At 55.9% G+C, this 19,128-nt stretch overlaps 2 protein-coding genes across 4 annotated transcripts in view; both read left to right on the forward strand.

The window, feature by feature from the left end:
* MON1A (MON1 secretory trafficking family member A) overlaps window positions 1–4,947 on the forward strand; it is a 29,170-nt gene extending 24,223 nt beyond the window's left edge. The window contains exons 2-6 of one of the 2 annotated variants that reach the window (XM_011980869.1): window positions 533–672; window positions 1,884–2,369; window positions 2,931–3,696; window positions 4,416–4,563; window positions 4,662–4,947. In XM_011980869.1, the coding sequence (XP_011836259.1) occupies window positions 533–672; window positions 1,884–2,369; window positions 2,931–3,696; window positions 4,416–4,563; window positions 4,662–4,802 (1,681 nt within the window). In that variant the 3' untranslated portion in view covers window positions 4,803–4,947. The remainder of the gene's footprint in view (window positions 1–532; window positions 673–1,883; window positions 2,370–2,930; window positions 3,697–4,415; window positions 4,564–4,661) is intronic. The other variant, XM_011980870.1, reaches the window with a different exon arrangement.
* Window positions 4,948–9,959: 5,012 nt separating this feature from the next.
* Window positions 9,960–19,128, forward strand: part of MST1R (macrophage stimulating 1 receptor) — a 16,342-nt gene continuing 7,173 nt past the window's right edge. Inside the window, exons 1-14 of one of the 2 annotated variants that reach the window (XM_011980871.1) lie at window positions 9,960–11,454; window positions 14,513–14,701; window positions 14,781–14,909; window positions 15,087–15,257; window positions 15,571–15,731; window positions 16,097–16,262; window positions 16,371–16,507; window positions 16,897–17,058; window positions 17,154–17,247; window positions 17,379–17,588; window positions 17,676–17,822; window positions 17,903–18,068; window positions 18,235–18,336; window positions 18,410–18,613. In XM_011980871.1, the coding sequence (XP_011836261.1) occupies window positions 10,225–11,454; window positions 14,513–14,701; window positions 14,781–14,909; window positions 15,087–15,257; window positions 15,571–15,731; window positions 16,097–16,262; window positions 16,371–16,507; window positions 16,897–17,058; window positions 17,154–17,247; window positions 17,379–17,588; window positions 17,676–17,822; window positions 17,903–18,068; window positions 18,235–18,336; window positions 18,410–18,613 (3,268 nt within the window). In that variant the 5' untranslated portion in view covers window positions 9,960–10,224. The remainder of the gene's footprint in view (window positions 11,455–14,512; window positions 14,702–14,780; window positions 14,910–15,086; window positions 15,258–15,570; window positions 15,732–16,096; window positions 16,263–16,370; window positions 16,508–16,896; window positions 17,059–17,153; window positions 17,248–17,378; window positions 17,589–17,675; window positions 17,823–17,902; window positions 18,069–18,234; window positions 18,337–18,409; window positions 18,614–19,128) is intronic. The other variant, XM_011980873.1, reaches the window with a different exon arrangement.

Here is a 19,128-nt window from a genome sequence, read left to right on the forward strand (position 1 = left end):
TGAGGTCCGGAGTTCGAGACCAGCCCGGCCAACATGGTGAAACCCCGTCTATACCAAAAAATATAAAAATTAGCCAGGCATGATGGTGCACACCTGTAGTCCCAGCTACTTGGGAGGCTGAGACACAAGAATTGCTTGAGCCCCAGAGGTGGAGGCTGCAGCAAGCCAAGATTGTGCCACTGCACTCCAGCCTGGGTGGCAGAGTGAGACCCTGTCTCAAAAAAAAAAAAAAAAAGACTAGAAGGAAATACACTAATGTATGAACAGTGAAAGATCCTGAATGGTAGGAAAATCTTGATATTTCTTTCTACTTTTCTGTGCTTTCCAAGTTTTTTTTTTACAATGAATATGTCTTCCTTTTATAATCAGAAAAGGAACAGTATATATTTTTTTGAGAGGAATTTTCAGAATCCATTTTCTAGAGATTTGAGTTAGTGGAGTCCTGATAAAGGACACTTTCCTTTACTTAGTACCACTGTTGATTATGCCTGTGACCCTGCCAAAAGCCATCGATGTTGCCTTTGCCCCACAGGAGAACCCAAAGGATGGCTGCTGACATGCAAAGGAAGAGAAGCAGCGAATGCCCTGATGGCACATTGACTCCTTCTGATGGACACAGTGTGGAGAGAGCTGAGAGTCCCACACCAGGACTGGCCCAGGGAATGGAGCCAGGTATGGGCAAGTGTACAGCCTCAGCCAGCTGCCAACCAGAGCAGGCTCCGGGGGGGTGGGGGCAGAAATTAGCATTCCCAACCACTTTTTGCTTTCCACTTATTCATGCATTTGTCAGTCACTCATTGGATATTTGTCAGGTTCTGGGGAAAAGGCAGGAGGCCAGGCTCATTCTGCATGTGGCTTTCCTCTCCACTTCGTATGACGCTGTTCGCCCTGAGCTTTCTGGCTGCCATTTCTGGCTCTTCTTCTGTTCCCTGTGTCTACAGCACACCTCCCCGGCTCCTTCTCCCCTCCTCACAAGTTAGGCCTGCTCTGACCATGCTCTGTATAGGACACTAATTATTTCATAATTTTATCTCTTTATGCATATATTGCCCATCTCTCTCTTCCACAAGATTGTGAACACTGAGCATAGGGCAGTTATATCCCCAGTGCCTGATACAGGGCTGAATTCGTAAGAGAGACTCAAAATATATCTGTTAAACTATTTTGTCAAAAAACCAATAAAGGAAGACTGACCTGGTCCCTGCCGTGAGGCAGTCACAGGCTGTGGAGCCATTACAAGGGGTCAGTCAGAAGCTATGGCCTAAGTAGGGTAGGGGAGCTTTCTCCCAGAGAGATTCATTGAGTATGGGTGGTGCTCCAGACACAGGGTGAGGTGCTATGTTCCTGCACCTTGCTGGGTACCATTGTAGCTGGGGAGAAGGACGATAATTGGCAAGTGCCACAAGAGAAATCAAAGAGGGACATATAGAGTGCCTGGGGTTGGAAGTCAGTAACTAACATCTTCCCTGAAAGCTAAAGTGTGACAATTAGCCAGCCACGTGGGGAGATAGGAGACAGCTGACAGCAGGTGTGGAGCTCCCGAGGCAGGTGGGGGCATGTTGAAACTGTCTAAGAGCAGATCTTGGCCAGTGTGACCAAGATGGGCAAGGGAGTAGGGTGGGAGATGGGAATGAGAGGTAGGCAGATACCAGCCACCACTGCTGCCATGAGTGGTTTCGGTCTTCTTTCCAGTATGATGGGAGGAGACTGGTGGGCTGTAAGTTTCAGAGAAGCATCATCCATGGCAGACAGTGGCAGAAGGGAACAGTGGCTTGACCCTGACAAATCAGGCAGTCATGCTGGAGTGACCACGTTAGGCACCTTGCTGGTAGGAGTGTCTGCCAGTAGCTACCCCTCTAAGCACCAGTGCTTTTGGCCTGCAGGTGCTGGGCAGGAGGGTGCCATGTTCGTCCATGCCCGTTCCTACGAGGACCTGACTGAGTCAGAGGATGGGGCAGCTTCTGGGGACAGCCCCAAGGAGGGTGCCAGGGGTCCCCCGCCGCTGCCTGCAGACATGCGTCAGATCAGCCAGGACTTTAGCGAGCTAAGCACCCAGCTGACGGGTGTGGCCCGGGACCTGCAGGAGGAGATGCTGCCAGGAAGCTCTGAGGATTGGCTGGACCCCCCAGGGGCAGTTGGCCGACCAGCCACAGAGCCCCCCAGGGAGGGCACAGCCGAGGGGGATGAGGAGGATGCCACGGAGGCATGGCGCCTGCACCAGAAGCATGTCTTTGTGCTGAGTGAGGCAGGGAAGCCTGTGTACTCCCGCTATGGGTCTGAGGAGGCACTTTCCAGCACTATGGGTGTTATGGTGGCCCTGGTGTCCTTCCTGGAGGCAGACAAGAACGCCATCCGCTCCATCCATGCAGGTGAGCCACCTGGAGAGGGAATGGGGTGGGCTCCCCTGGCCAAGGTTCATTCATAGCAGGTTTTGGACCCCTGCAGACCAGAGGGCTGGGATGTGCTATGTGACTGAGGGTAAGCCCCTCTACCTCTCTGAGCCTCAAGGTCCTCACCTGAACAGAGGATAACAACACTGCTGGCCTCATGGGGCTGTGGTGAGGACCAAAGATGCCTCTGACATGGGCTTTGCCTTTGGAGAGAGTGAGAATCTCCCTGGGGAGGTGACAAAAAGAAAGAAAAAAAAATACATATATGTATCTCCCAGGTCCTGAGCTCCACCCAGCCAGCCCTTGCCAGTTGACTTAGCACTTAGCATAAGAATGTGTGTTTCAGAGGGAGCTAGTCTTTGAAACAAGTGGCAGGGATAGGCCCTGAGCCCTCAGGGAGAAGGAGCAATGGGTTTTTATCCTGAACATCCTTAAGCCCCTACTGTGCGCAGAGCTCTGAGCGAGGAAAGGATGGGCGAAGCGGTGTTCGGAGGGAGCTGCGGCTGAGGCTCATATCCCTCTTTCCCATCCCGCCCTCAGATGGCTACAAGGTAGTATTCGTGCGCCGGAGCCCGCTGGTGCTAGTGGCAGTGGCTCGCACACGGCAGTCGGCACAAGAGCTGGCGCAGGAGCTGCTCTACATCTACTATCAGATCCTGAGCCTTCTTACCGGTGCGCAGCTGAGCCACATCTTCCAGCAGAAGCAGAACTATGACCTACGGCGCCTGCTCTCGGGCTCAGAACGCATCACCGACAACCTGCTGCAGCTCATGGCACGAGACCCCAGCTTCCTGATGGGGGCGGCACGGTGCCTGCCCCTCGCAGCAGCCGTGCGCGATACTGTGAGTGCCAGCCTGCAGCAGGCACGGGCGCGCAGCCTGGTCTTCTCCATCCTGCTGGCCCGCAACCAGCTCGTGGCACTTGTGCGCCGAAAGGACCAATTTTTGCACCCCATCGACCTGCACCTGCTTTTCAACCTCATTAGTTCCTCCTCGTCCTTCCGCGAGGGCGAGGCCTGGACGCCCGTGTGCCTGCCCAAATTCAACGCAGCCGGCTTCTTCCACGCACATATCTCTTACCTAGAGCCTGACACCGACCTCTGCCTGCTGTTTGTCTCCACTGACCGTGAGGACTTCTTTGCAGTCTCTGACTGCCGCCGCCGCTTCCAGGAGCGCCTTCGCAAGCGTGGAGCCCACCTGGCCCTGCGAGAGGCGCTGCGCACACCCCACTACAGCGTTGCCCAAGTGGGCATCCCTGACCTGCGTCACTTCCTCTATAAGTCAAAGAGCTCGGGACTCTTCACCAGGTGAGGGAGGGCCTTGAGGGCACTGCTGTAGGGGGACAGGGACATGTGGAGTTGGGAGGCTGTTTGCTCCTGAGCTCTGAGATGTAGCCATGAAGCTGCCCCCATCTTTGGAAGCAGACCAGTGTGCTGGGTCTGTTTTACTCTGGCACCAGAGACTCACACTCTCCATCACCCTATGAGCATACCCCTCTCTACTTTATTACCCAGAAGGCCTGGAAATGCCCAGTATACCCAGGGAAGGAAACTGGAACAGAGGTCTCTCAGGTCCCTTGTCCTAGAGCAACTCTATTTTAGGCGTCAGTTTGGTCCAGCTCAGGAAGCAGAGCCCTCCTCTACTCCCTCCCCCAGCAGAGGGGCTGGGAAGATATGGCCTTCCTTTGTCCCTTTTGGCCCACAGGATTCCTAGTTCACTTTCCTCTACTCCAGATCTGTCACTCTGTCTTGGACATCTAAACTCAACCTGGCTTCTCCAAAGAGGGGTCACCAAAGACACCATGAGCTTAGGGGGTAAGAGGGGACACAGCTCTAGTCTCAGTGGGCCCAGCTCTGTCCTGGAGTGCCTGCTGTGGTGGGGAGACAATGCCCTGTCCTAAGGGAGTATTTGGAGGGTAAGACATATGATAGAGTCTTCCTGGATAGGAAGAGGTGTTTCTAAATCTCTAGAGAAGACAGTGGAAGTCATTCCTTTGCAAACCTACTCCCCCCAACCCTGTCTGCAGCCCTGAGATTGAGGCCCCGTACACCAGTGAAGAGGAGCAGGAGCGGCTGCTGGGCCTCTACCAGTACCTGCACAGCCGTGCCCACAATGCCTCTCGCCCACTCAAGACCATTTACTACACGGGCCCCAACGAGAACCTCCTGGCCTGGGTAAGGCAGCCCTGGGATGGGCTGGGCTTCACAGAGGTCCTAGGTGTGGGCCATGAGGGGCATCTAACCTAGATGACGACCCTTTGCCCCTTCTCCAGGTGACAGGCGCCTTTGAGCTCTACATGTGTTACAGCCCCCTGGGGACCAAGGCATCAGCTGTCAGTGCCATCCATAAGCTGATGCGCTGGATCCGCAAAGAGGAAGACCGCCTCTTCATTCTCACGCCCCTCACCTATTGATGGGAATGTGTGCAGGCTCGGCCTTCCCAGGCACACTGGGTGTGGGAAGCCGTAGGAGCCTCCAGATGGGGGCTGGCCTCTCTTGCCCAGCCAGCAGGCAGGGACTGTGGGTTGGTGAGTGCATTAAAGTGCTTTGGGGAAGACACTTGTCAAGCCCTGTCACTTGTCCCTTCGCCCATCCACCCTCACTCACCTACAGACACTGGATCCTCCTCCCTAGCTCCTGCACAGGGGCACAGGCACATTTGAGCCCCTCTTCTCCCTCCCTTGCAGCAGCATGAGGCCACACACATTCTCAGTTGGATCTTGGGCTGGGGCTGTTTTGGTTCGGCTGAAGTCCTACCATATATAAAAGGCTCTCAGGCACCATACTGCCCTACCCTACCCCCACCCCCATACTCAGTCTGAGCTTCTGCTGTCTGCCTCTCTTATCACTCCTGGGAGGGGCCCCCACTGCATGCCACAAAAGACTACCCAACCACTTTGGGAGCCCTCGCTGTGGCTCTGTTTAATGGGTTGCTGTAGTTCAGCAGGAGCTGAGCTGAGTAAGATAGAGATGGTCAAAATGGGGGGAATCTGAGCCCTGGTACTGGAGGGAGCCCCTGGTGAGGCAACTCAGTCTTCAGCTGAAATTCAGAATCTAGCCTCCCTTTGGCTGCAGGCCTCTGAGGAAACTGTCCCTGCTTAGGCCTTCCCATGAAGGGCTGTGTGCCTCAGTTCTCCTACCTCAGCCAGTGCAATCCTCCAAATGGTCCCCAAGAGTGAGCTGAGGGTCTGAGAGAAGGCCCAGTTGACCCTCTAAGGCAGTGGGCCTGTCATAATAAGAGCTAATGCTACTGCGTGCACTGGGCTCTCCTTAGTCACCCTAGTCCCTGGTATGGCATAGGCAGACCTGCATGGGGCACCATGGACATCCAGGAGGCTCCGCAGTGAAAGCCGAGCCCCATTTACTCTACCACAAGACCTAGGGCACAGTGCAGAAAGCTTCCACTTTGCTGCTGGGGGATCTTCTAGTTCTGGCCCCAGGGAGCACAAGGCCTAGGAAGTACTTATTGAAGAAAACTGTCCTCTGAATGTGGTCTTCAGACTGTCAGAGAGAATCACCCTCATGCAGTTTCTGAGAGTTGGGCCAGTATTTTCTGCCACTAAAATCAAGCCATGTTGAAGAATAAGCCTGTGTGGGTGGCATGGGCCCAGGGTACACTAGAACAGTTGTATTTATTGTCCCAGAAAATGGCAGCACAGCCCCTGCCCTTGGCCCCACTGTGGCTCACATTGGAATAGACATGGCAGCAGGCTACCAGCCCAGATTCCAAAGCCTCTGGGGAGCAGCCATAGGTTTGGTGGGTGCTGTTCACCCTGCCACACATGCCCTGGTTCTCTTTTATGCCTGTTTTCTGCTTTTGTTCCTCTTCTGCTCCTAGTAAGAACATCAAACCACTGCCTCTGGGGCCTGGGTGATGCCAGGCTAGCTGTCCCTGACTGTTACTGGCATTCTGGTCAATAGTGAGCCCCTAAGTGCCTCTTTTGCTTGCCCTGACTCTTGTAGGTTTCTGTTTCTCTGTAGTTCAGCATATATTCTGGGGAGACCATAGTTGGACCATAGTTGGATACAGACCTAGGACTGTAGGCATCTAGGAGGTATACCTGCTTGGAGATCACGGGTGGGACGATAGGCAAATAAGGAAGGTGTTCCTAGTGAAGGAGCCAGCATGTGCCAAGGGAAGGACATGGTAAGAACCCTGTACGGGCCGGACATGGTGGCTCACACCTGTAATCCCAACACTTTGGGAGGCCAAGGTGGGTGTATCACTTGAAGTCAGGAATTCGAGACCAGCCTGGCCAACATGGTGAAACCCTGTCTCTACTAAAAATACAAAAATTAGCTGAGTGTGGTGGCGTGCACCTGTAGTCCCAGCTACTCAGGAGGCTGAGGCAGGAGAATTGCTTGAACCCAGAAGGCGGAGGTTGTAGTGAGCCGAGATTGCGCCACTGCACTCTAGCCTGGGCGACAGAGAGAGACTCCGTCTCAAAAAAAAAAAAAAAAAAAAAAGGAACCTAATATAACTTGTTTGCAGTGAAGCTGGAGGAGTCCATAAGGGCTGGGGTTCTCAAACTCCAGGTAACCTGCAGTGTGATGTGGTCATATTACAGTTGGAGAGACTACCTTGCTACTGCTAAGGTGATCTTGGGATTAGAGAAAGAGGCTAGACCTAGTCCTCTAGAACAGTGTTCAGAGGGGACTGAGAGCTCAAGGAGGGAAAAGTGGCTAGCATTCCTTCAAGCCGTCAGGTGCTAAGGGCAGTCGAGCAGGTTCTTAGCCAGCTATGGGCCAGGCCTCGTGAGTTTACCATGGGGGTGCCCTTGTACTTGGCACTTAAGAGCCCCATTAGCTGACTTTCCCCACACACCTTGACTGCTCCCTCCTACAGAGGCGGCAGATGGCGAGACGGGGAAGGGGGTGCTCCTGTGTACCCGTGCTGTTGAGAACCAAGGCTGCCTTAGAGGGGGACCTCAGCCTGGGGACAGCCATTAGCATGGCCACACGGTGGCAGCAGAGAACTAACGAATGGTTGCTGCAACCCCACCCCCAAAAAGGGGTGGGTGGGGTGATTTAAGAGGTCTTGTGAAGTCTCCTCCCAACCCCCAGAGATCCTTCTGAAAGTCTGGAGGTGGGATTTGGGTCACCAGAACCCCTGTCTGGGCGCCAGGCTGAGAATGTTTCATTTTAGTTTTGCCCTGCCTATCTTTAGATGTGTTGACTGTGGAATGCAGGAACCATGCCACGGTTTTCTCAGGGTGTTTATTCATTTCCTGGCCAATTCTGCTTTGGAAAAGGAGTGTCTTTTATGTCACCTCAGGGCATAGTATCAACCCTGCACTGGGTGTGGCTGCCCCCAGTTCCATTTCCTCTTTCAGTCTTCAGGTACTCATGGAGCTCCAGGCTGGATGGAGGGGGAAGTCCTGCACTGGGGATGGAGGCAGAGTGAAGTATCCAGAGTAAACTGTGCTGGGGTGGGTGTAGCACTGGGTCTGTGGAACCCAGGAGAGGGGCCTGGCAAAGTCTGGATCAAAAAGGCTTCCTGGAGGAGGTGCCATTTAGGTGGCAAAAGGAGGAAAGGGAAAGAGTGCTCCTGGAAGGAGGAACAGCACTTACAAAGGTTAGGTTAGGAAGGGGATGCAGGCGCAGAAGTATGGACTGAAAAGAGAGTGAGGAGATATAGATACCCAAGCCAGGCTAAATCCTGTTGGACCGAGGGATCCTCTCTCCCCTAGAATCCTTATCCTCTACAGCCTTGGGGCCCATAGTTCACAGCCCAAAGCCACCCTGTGGACCTTCCCCTTCTTCCAGGGTCCAGGCCCACCTAGCTGAGGGGGCTGTCAGGCTAAGGTTGTCCCCCAGGGGCCTCAGTCTAGTGTTGGTAGGACCAGTTACCAAAGGGCAGCTGCTGAGATCCAGGTGTGGGACTAGGCTCCCCCACCCCCACTCCTCATAAATAGAAGAGAGAACTCTGGGAAATCACCTAATCGGAACTACATTTTCTTTTTCTCTTTTTTTCTGGAGATGGAGTCTCGCTCTGTCGCCCAGGCTGGAGTGCAGTGGCACAATCTCAGCTCACTGCAACCTCCACCCCCCAAGTTCAAGCAATTCATTCTCCCTGCTCAACCTCCTGAGTAGCTGGGATTACAGGTGCCCACCACCACACCCGGCTAATTTTTGTTTTTAGACCATCTTGTTTCACCATATTGGCCAGACTGGTCTTGAACTCCTTACCTCAAGTGGTACACCTGCCTCGGCCCCCCAAAGTGCTGGGATTACAGGCGTGAGCCACCACGCCCGGTCATACATTTTATTTTTAAATTTTTAGCAGTTTTTTTGTTTTGTTGACTTTTGTTATGTTGCCCAGGCTGGTCTTGAACTGCTAGCCTCAAGCAATCCTCCTGCCTTGGCCTCTCAAAGAAGTGCTAGGATTACAGGCATGAGCCACAGTGCCCAGCCCAGAACTACATTCTCACATTCTCATTGCAGAGAATAAGATCCAGCAAGGCCTACAGAGCAGGTTGGAAGTGTCCTGAGAGCCAAAGCTCATGATTCTTCCATATTAGGGGGGCACTGGGCAGAGCCAGGAAGGGGGAGTCCCCAAGGCCCATATTGTGGATTGTAACCCCATTATACAGCTTCTATATACTGAGGCTGCAGAGGAGGTACCAGAATTAGGGTTGGGCCTCCACTTATGTGACTCTCTGACTCTGAGGTCCAGTCAGCAAGGCCAGATCCCATCCTAAGACCCTTAGGGCCCTAGGAGAGCAGGGCATAACACACCTTCCTCTGAGACCATCTTGTTGCTGATAGCTCAGGAGAAGCACATGGAAGAATGGTCCCCACAAGGCGCGGTGGCTCACGCCTATAATCTCAGCAGTTTGGGAGGCCGAGGGGGGCAGATCACCTGAGGTCAGGAATTTGAGACCAGCCTGGCCAACATGGTGAAACCCGTCTCTACTAAAAATACAAAATTAGCCAGGTGTTGTGATGCACGCCTGTAATCCCAGCTATTCAGGAGGTTGAAGCAGGAAAATCGCTTGAACCTGGGAGGCGGAGCTTGCAGTGAGCCGAGATCGCGCCACTGCACTCCAGCCTAGGTCACAGAGCAAAAAAAAAAAAAAAAAAAGGACAGTCCTTTCCCACAAAGGGTGGCGCCCCATAACATCTCTTGTTAAGTGCCCCACATCTCCCCTCTGGTCTTCCACACAATCCTGGTCTCTGTTCCCCACGTGGCGGGCCCCCAGGAAGCCTCTGGGCACCAGCCTCTGAGGGTGTTGCTACTAAGTGCAAACTAGTTCCACCACAAGCAAAGAGCCCAGTGTCCTGCCCCCTCTCGCTGCGAACCAGTCGGTAGTGGGGGGATGGGATGGGACGGTTCAGACCGGCTCACCTCTCTCCAGGCCGCACCATGCGCATCCACCCACAGGCCGCTGAGAAAAAGGCGCCAAGACGCCAAGAGAAGGTACAGGAGCCAGGCTTCCAAGGGCCGGAAGAGTCGGATGGGTGGAGAGCCTGGGGTAGGCCACGCCTCCCTCGCGGCCCCGCCCCCACGGCCCGACCCCGCCCGCCCAGCCCGGCGCCCTCTGGTCGGCTGAGCGCTAAGCGCCAGTGTGCAGCGGCTGCTGGGGCGGCAGGTGAGGCGGCTGGGGCATTGCTGTCCGTGCGTCCGCGGGCGTCAGGTGCCCAGACCCGAGGGCCGGGAAGGGATTTGGGTTTCGCAGGAACCTGGGACGGGGGTCCGCTATCTTGGGGCTGTCGGGACCGCCGCTTAAAGTTGGCCCAGTCCAGACCTCGAGTCGGGCCCCCAACCAGGCCCGGGCCCAGGCCCAGGCCCAGGCCCAGGCCCGTAGGGATCCCCTAGGGTCCCAGCTTGCCTCGATGGAGCTCCTCCCTCCGCTGCCTCAGTCCTTCTTACTGCTGCTGCTGTTGCCTGCCAAGCCCGCGGCGGCCAAGGAATGGCAGTGCCCGCGCACCCCCTACGCGGCCTCTCGAGACTTTAACGTGAAGTACATGGTGCCCAGCTTCTCCGCCGGAGGCCTGGTGCAGGCCATGGTGACCTACCAGGGCGACAAAAATGAGAGTGCTGTGTTTGTAGCCATACGCAATCGCCTGCACGTGCTTGGGCCTGACCTGAAGTCTGTCCAGAGCCTGGCCACGGGCCCTGCTGGGGACCCTGGCTGCCAGACGTGTGCAGCCTGTGGCCCAGGCCCCCACGGCCCTTCCGGTGACACAGACACAAAGGTGCTGGTGCTGGAGCCCGCGCTGCCTGCCCTGGTCAGTTGTGGCTCCAGCCTGCAGGGCCGCTGCTTCCTGCATGACCTAGATCCCCAAGGGACAGCCGTGCATCTGGCAGCGCCAGCCTGCCTCTTCTCAGCCCACCATAACCAGCCCGATGACTGCCCCGACTGTGTGGCCAGCCCATTGGGCACCCGTGTGACTGTGGTTGAGCAAGGCCAGGCCTCCTATTTCTACGTGGCATCCTCACTGGACGCAGCCGTGGCTGCCAGCTTCAGCCCACGCTCAGTGTCTATCAGGCGTCTCAAGGCCGACGCCTCGGGATTTGCACCGGGCTTTGTGGCGTTGTCAGTGCTGCCCAAGCATCTTGTCTCCTACAGTATTGAATACGTGCATAGCTTCCATACAGGAGCCTTCGTCTACTTCCTGACTGTACAGCCGGCCAGCGTGACTGATGCTCCTGGTGCCCTGCACACACGCCTGGCACGACTTAGCGCCACTGAGCCAGAGTTGGGTGACTATCGGGAGCTGGTCCTCGACTGCAGATTTGCTCCGAAACGCAGGCGCCGGGGGGCCCCAAAGGGCGGACAGCCCTACCCTGTGCTGCGGGTGGCCCACTCTGCTCCAGTGGGTGCTCAACTTGCCACTGAGCTGAGCATTGCTGAGGGCCAGGAAGTGCTATTTGGGGTCTTTGTGGCTGGCAAGGATAGTGGCCCTGGCGTGGGCCCCAACTCTGTCGTCTGTGCCTTCCCCATTGACCTGCTGGACACATTAATTGATGAAGGTGTGGAGCGCTGTTGTGAATCCCCAGTCCATCCAGGCCTCCGGCGAGGCCTCGACTTCTTCCAGTCACCCAGTTTTTGCCCCAACCCGGTGAGCTGAAAGAAGGGGCCCTTACTTGTGAGCTGCATGCACGTGGCTGAACACAGGCTGCTTCCCTTCCATCACTGAGGGGATCTGGGAGGGGGAGGGCAGGTGGAAAGAAGCATTCTCTCTCACCCAGTTTCTAAGTGCTGGGGTGGTTTGAGAAAGCAGCCAGACAAAGGCTACACTGGAGGCTCGGCTCCCAGCCAGGCTGGCCCTTGTGACTACCTCATTTTGCCCTTTCCCCTATCTGCCCATCATGGCCTCTGGTTTTTTAGTTTCCCTGGCTATGTGAGGATGGGGTTACATAACCGTGTCTCTGTTAGCATAGCTCCTGAATGCTGGGTAGAATGATGGGCATTCCCTCCTACTTGTCCACCATCCATATCCTCAGGGACACACGTAAAAAAATAGCGCCCCCCTCGCCCACCACCACCACCACCACCACACACAAATACACAGGGAGATGCTCACAGATTCACAGACTCACAGCTGCTTGCCAACAGTTTCACTTTCCCTTGTTTTGCTCTGCTTTCCAAAGAGGGTGGGACAAGAGTTGTCAGAGAATCTCCCCTTCCTCCACACCCACCCCCATCCTTCTGCCAGCCACCACGTTCCAGGGAGCCTCCTGGGCCTTGGAAGTTGGCAGCTTGTTAGGGAGCCTGCATGTCCTGGGCTTCACTAACCTGTTTGACATGATTGGGGGTAATTGGGGGGAGTACCCAGCACTCATGGGATGGCAGCTTGGTTCTAGAAGGTTCCGGGAGCCTCACTCTAGTCTTGTGCAAGCTACTATAAACATCTGGGGAAGGCCTAGGAAGGGCTGGTTGGAATTGGTCCGTCCCAGACTTTTTTTTTTTTTTTTTAAACCATATTTGGAGCCCTGCCCCAGGCAGGAAGTCTCAAAGCCCGTGCTGAACTGGGGGCTCCTTCCAACAGACTCTATCTAGGCTCTCTCCAGCCATCGTGTAGGCAACAGCAATAAGATTGCACCAAGGAATGGGACCCACAGCTACTGCTCTCATATTCTCTAGCCATCATCCTGTGGCCCTGGGCCTGCTGTGACATTCTCGACAGACTCCTTTCCACTCCTATTGATGCCTCGGAGATGGGAGGAGAACTTACACCCAATGTGAGGTTGGGGGTCTTTAGCCTCCCTCCCTCTGCTGAGTACATCTGGGTTGAGAGGCTTTAGGGTTGGGGACTCCTTGTCTGGGCCTGGGCAGGCCTGCCTGGCCCCTTCTCCTTCCCAGTGGGGAGTCAGAACCTCTCCCCAGCTTGGCTAGTGGTCAGTGGGTCAGAAGACACCCAGCACGGCTGGGCAGTGCCAGGCTCCAGGAGGACTAATCTTGGTCCCTGCCCACAGGCTGGCCAGGCCCCCAGGAGGTGTGTGAATCACCCTGTACAGTGTTTGCCTAGCAACTGTGGGCATGCAGCCACTGGGGCAGCACCCACATAGTGGTTGGCCTCAGGAGGCCTGAGGGACTCAGAGCTGGTGCCTGTCCTCCATGGGATATTGGACACTTATGTGTTTTCAGGAGCCTGGAGCCCCTACCTAAGCCTGGGAACCTAGAGCTAAGGTCCTGGGGCCTAGAGACAAGCAGGCTAGGGTGTGGGCCTGGCTAAGGTAGGGCTCTATTCCCCGTCAGAGCCCCACCTGTCCCTGAGTCATGCTGGAAACACCTGGCAGGCTTCCGGCTCGGGCCAAGCCAAGCCGATTTCCTGCCTCAAGTGAGGACAAAATCCCAGTCCCCCCCACCCAAGCTGTAGGCGCAGGGTGTATGGGGTTTCAAGGCTCAGCTCCACATCTACTTTTGCCTCCAGGGCTGCTAATCAGTGCTGAGGTCTCAGGACTGGGTTAAGTCTCTGTGGTCTGATGGAGACTTCAGAGGCTCCTGCTTTAAGGAGTGCCCTCAGGGCTGGTGAGGGAGAGTCCTGAGCACCTAGGGCTGGCTACTGAGCCCCGTCTGCACCTCACACTCAGCTCCAACACCGTGAGTTCATACCCTGGTGTCCTGGTTTCCCAGAGCTTCCACAGTCTGCCCTGGGGCATGACTGCAGCCCCCAAAACACCCCCTTGCTAAGAGCAGGGGAGAGGTTAGTACCCCTTAGCTTCCAGAACTTAGTTCTGGCACCCAGGCTGTAGGGGTTTGGTTTATCCCTTTTGTACCCTAAAGGGGGGTATAGGAAGCAGCCAAGGGTACAGGAAGACCTTTGGAGTCTAGGGAGAAGGACCGTGTTCCCAACCTTGTGCTGGCCAATTAATGCAAGTGGGGAAACCGAAGCCCAGAGGAGACAGGGTTTGCTGAAGTGCACACAGAGAAGCAGAGAAGAGCCAGCAGGGGGCAGAAGAAGACTCTTGTGGAGCTGAGACTTCCAACTTGGTTCCCCTCTTGAGCATTTATGATGCCTTGGACAAGAGACCAAACCTCTTGAGCCTGTTTCCTCATCTGTAAGATGTATGGGGTGGGCCAGCCACAGTGGATCATGCCTGTAATTCCAGCACTCTGGGAAGCCAAAGTGGGCAGATCACAAGGTCAGGAGTTCGAGACCAGCCTGGCCAACATCGTGAAACCCCATCTCTACTAAAAATACAAAAAATTAGCCAGGGGTGGTGGCGAGCACCTGTAATCCCAGCTACTCCGGAGGCTGAGGCAGGAGAATCACTTGAACCCGGGAGGTGGAGGTTGCAGTGAGCCAAGATCATGCCACTGCACTCCAGCCCCACCAACAATGTGAGACACTGTCTCAAAAAAAAAAAAAAAAAAAAGATATACGGGGTGGTTGTGAGGATGGAATGGGGGTAACTCACCATAAGGATGGACATGGCAAGGTGGGGCAGGGAGAATGGGGAGCGGGCCTTCCAGCCTGGACCTTCTGCCTGCCCTTGCTACACTGAGAGCCATGTGGGGGCAATGCGAGATGGTAACCGGCAGGCCCAGGGCCTTCTCCAGTCAGGCCAGGTGAGGGGTGAGAGTGTTGGGCTGCTGTGGCCACTGACAAAGGCCCCAAAGGGTCGGGGCACAGGGCTGAGCCCTGACTCGTTCCCTTACCTGACTTTTCCCAGCCTGGCCTGGAGGCCCCCAGCCCCAACACCAGCTGCCGCCACTTCCCTTTGCTGGTCAGTAGCAGCTTCTCACGTGTGGACCTATTCAACGGGCTGTTGGGAACAGTAGAGGTCACTGCACTGTATGTGACACGCCTTGACAACGTCACAGTGGCGCACATGGGCACAGCGGATGGGCGTATCCTGCAGGTGGGTCCTCATCCCCACAGCCCCCTGGCCCTGGGTCTTTGTCTCCATCCCCATTTTGCTCACATCTAACCTGTCCTAGGTGGAGCTGGCCAGGTCACTCAACTACTTGCTGTATGTGTCCAACTTCTCACTGGGTGACAGTGGGCAGCCCGTGCAGCGGGATGTCAGTCGCCTTGGGGACCACCTATTCTTCGCCTCTGGGGACCAGGTGAGGTGGGCAGGGGCAGGGCCTGGGGCCAGGGTTGTGGGATCACAGACTGTCCATCCAATCCAGGGAGGCATTGACAGACAGGCCTTACCACCCTAGCCTACAGTGTACCAGGAGGGTCTATAGGGCCCAATCTCCCCCTCCAGGTGCCCCTAGTCACCTGTCTTCTACCCCCAGGTTTTCCAGGTGCCTATCCAAGGCCCTGGCTGCCGCCACTTCCTCACCTGTGGGCGTTGCCTAAGGGCACAGCGTTTCATGGGCTGTGGCTGGTGTGGGAACATGTGTGGCCGGCAGAAGGAGTGTCCTGGCTCCTGGCAACAGGACCACTGTCCGCCTAAGCTTACTGAGGTATGGCTTCCTTGGCAGGGCACACGTAAGAGTGGGACAGGCTGGGCCTGGGGTGGTGGTCAGCAAGTCTTGATCACAATCTTTCTCAGGTCTGGGAGTGTCCTTCATATCTACAAGGAGGGCATTCTTGTCAGAGGGGATGACACATGCAAAGACTTGGAGGCAGGAAAGTGCTTGAATGAGGACTAGCAAGTGACTCCAAATGGCTGGAGCATGGGGCAGGCAAGGGGTATGGCAGGAGACTTTGGGGAAGCAGGTGGGGCTGAGAGAGCCCAACCCCACATGAGGACCCAGGCTGTTTTCCCCATTTCAGTTCCACCCCCACAGTGGACCTTTAAGGGGCAGTACAAGGCTGACCCTGTGTGGCTCCAACTTCTACCTGCACCCTTCTGGTCTGGTGCCTGAGGGAACCCATCAGATCACTGTGGGCCAAAGTCCCTGCCGGCCACTGCCCAAGGACAGCTCAAAACTCAGGTACAATCTGGTCCCTCCCCTCCCTTTCCCTGAAGGGAGCAACCAAGCAGCCCCTTCCCCATGAGACCCTGTTCTCTGCTTATCAGAGGCAAGGGGAGATGGGGGCAGCTGCAGTGGTTCTGACTGTTTTGTGTCTCGGGAGATGTCTCTGTCCCTTTCTGAGCTTTCATGTGCCCTTCCTGTCTGTTCACTCATGGACCAGCCAAGGTTAATCTCTGCCCCGCCGGAACCTTCCTTCCCTGGAGGGAGGCATGGGTGGAGAAACGCCATTCTCTGGCTCAGAGGAGCCCTGTGGCTTGTGGCAGGCATGCAGCTAGGCCTGTATAATTCCTGGCTGACCTCAGGGGTTCCCCCTGGTGCCCCAGACCAGTGCCCCGGAAAGACTTTGTAGAGGAGTTTGAGTGTGAACTGGAGCCCTTGGGCACCCAAGCAGTGGGGCCTACCAACGTCAGCCTCACCGTGACTAACATGCCACCAGGCAAGCACTTCCGGGTAGACGGCACCTCCATGCTGAGAGGCTTCTTTTTCATGGTGAGGTCACCTTGCCCTGTCTGTGCCCTTGGCCAGTGCGTGGTACGGGAAGGGAGGGGCTTGGAGTGGAAGACCTATTCCACCTAAGCCACCTCTATATCCTTTTAGGAGCCAGTGCTGATATCAGTGCAACCCCTCTTTGGCCCACGGGCAGGAGGCACCCGTCTCACTCTTGAAGGCCAGAGTCTGTCTGTAGGCACCAGCCGGGCTGTGCTGGTCAATGGGACTGACTGTCTGCTAGCACGGTAAGTACCACCAGGCAGGCATGGGAGGCCACAGGGTTCTATCCAGGTGGAGACCTGGACTCTGTCAGGATGGAGGGAAGAGTGCTCGTTACATGGTCAGTGTGGTGTGGAGAGCAGGTCCAGGAAGAAAAGACTACTGCCCTCTTCAGCCCAGAGGCAAGAGAGCCCATCACAGAGTCCAGTGGCTCCAGCCAAGGCTGTGGGGAACTTGTTTCCTCCTTACCCTCTTGGAATGTCTTCCTGGGACCACCTTATCTTCAGACAGACCATGGAGTGGGGCAGGTGGGAGAGATAACAGACAAACTGGGAGAGGGCAACAGGCCCCTGGAGGAAGTGGGCCCAGCCATCACAAAGGGGGTAACCCTGAGCCCAATCTCTTGTTCCTGCAGGGTCAGTGAGGGGCAGCTTTTATGTGCCACACCCCCTGGGGCCATGGTGGCCAGTGTCCCCCTTAGCCTGCAGGTGGGGGGTGCCCAGGTACCTGGTTCCTGGACCTTCCACTACAGAGAAGACCCTGTCGTGCTAAGCATCAGCCCCAACTGTGGCTACAGGTAAGCGCCACCTCTTTGCCCACTCTGGCCTCTGGGGAATGAGAGAGCCAGCCTTGGAGAACACCCAAAGCCTACCACCCTGCCCTCTTCCACAGCAACTCCCACATCACCATCTGTGGCCAGCATCTAACTTCAGCATGGCACTTAGTGCTGTCATTCCATGACGGGCTTAGGGCAGTGGAGAGCAGGGTGAGTGAGTGCTAGCCAGGAGGGAGGAAGGCTGGATGAGTTCCCTGAGCTGCAGCCCAACCTTGTGCTGGGCTGAGGAGAGGAGCAATCACAGGTGGGGTTCCTGGCTAATCACCTATTTGTCCCAGCAGTGTGAGAGGCAGCTTCCAGAGCAGCAGTTGTGCCGCCTGCCTGAATATGTGGTCCGAGACCCCCAGGGATGGGTGGCAGGAAATCTGAGTGCCTGGGGGGATGGAGCTGCTGGCTTTACACTGCCTGGCTTTCGCTTCCTAACCCCACCCCATCCACCCAGTGCCAACCTAATTCCACTGAAGCCTGAGGAGCATGCCATTAAGTTTGAGGTAAGTGTAAGGGATAGGGGCAGGGACAGTTGGGGATCTGAAAGTAGGGGCCAGCCTACTGGCTGGTCCTCATGACCCTCTCTGCAGTATATTGGGCTGGCTGCTGTGACTAACTGCGTGGGTGTCAACGTGACCGTGGGTGGTGAGAGCTGCCAGCACGAGTTCCGGGGGGACATGGTTGTCTGCCCCCTGCCCCCATCCCTGCAGCTTGGCAAGGATGGTGCCCCACTGCAGGTAGGCAGCCCAGCTGGACCTCCCTGGGAAACACGGGCAGAGGGCCTGCAGGCTGGGCCTGAGTTGCCACCTGCTCCCAGGTCTGCGTGGATGGTGAATGTCGCATCCTGGGTAGAGTGGTGTGGCCAGGGCCAGATGGGGTCCCACAGAGCACGCTCCTTGGTATCCTGCTGCCTTTGCTGCTGCTTGTGGCCGCATTGGCCACTGCACTGGTCTTCAGCTACTGGTGGCAGAGGAAGCAGCTAGGTGAGTTCTCTGCTCCTACCTTTATTCAGCCCCTACCCCCAATCAATGGCATCTTCAAGTCCCTACATCCTCTCTCTGCCCAGGACTTAGGGATCTAAGTCCTCCCCAGAGGGGTTGGCCCCTGGGAGCTTGGAAAGCCAGGCCACCAGGGATTCTCTTTCCACAGTTCTTCCTCCCAACCTGGATGACCTGGCATCCCTGGACCAGACTGCTGGAGCCACACCCCTGCCTATTCTCTACTCGGACTCTGACTACAGAAGTGGCCTTGGTAAGATAGTGGAGGCACGAGAAGCTAAAGCCACCCCCTCTCCCTACAAGCTCCTCACTCCCTCTCCCCACAGCACGCCCTGCCACTGATGGTCTAGATTCTACTTGTGTCCATGGAGCATCCTTCTCCAATAGTGAAGATGAATCCTGTGTTCCACTGCTGCGGAAAGAGTCCATCCAGCTAAGGGACCTGGACTCTGTGCTGTTGGCTGAGGTCAAGGATGTGCTGATTCCCCATGAGCGGGTGGTCACCCACAGTGACCGAGTCATTGGCAAAGGTGTGGGGGCCAGGTGGGGCTGGGGGCAGAGATGGAGTCTCAAGATGACATAGGCTAGACCAGGCACGGTGGCTCATGCCTGTAATCCCAGCACTCTGGGAGGCCGAGGCCAGCAGATCACGAGGTCAGGAGATCGAGACCGTCCTGGCTAACACGGTGAAACCCAGTCTCTACTAAAAATACAAAAAAAATTAGCCGGCCGTGGTGACAGGCACCTGTAGTCCCAGCTACTCGGGAGGCTGAGGCAGGAGAGTAGCATGAACCCGGGAAGTGGAGCTTGCAGCGAGCCAAGATTGTGCCACTACACTCCAGCCTGGGCAACAGAGCGAGACTCCGTCTCCAAAAAAAAAAAAAAAAAAAAAGACATAGGCTAAAGGGACAGTTGGACCGGATTCTGCTCTAACCTTCTCACCAACCTGTGTGACCTTGGTTATACCACTTAACCTCTCTGAGCCTCCATTTGCTCATCTGTAAAATGGATGAGAAAAGTTCTGTCTTCAGTGGGTTCTGGTGTG

The sequence above is a fragment of the Mandrillus leucophaeus genome, unplaced genomic scaffold (assembly GCF_000951045.1).
Source record: "Mandrillus leucophaeus isolate KB7577 unplaced genomic scaffold, Mleu.le_1.0 Scaffold22, whole genome shotgun sequence".
Lineage (NCBI taxonomy): Eukaryota > Metazoa > Chordata > Mammalia > Primates > Cercopithecidae > Mandrillus > Mandrillus leucophaeus.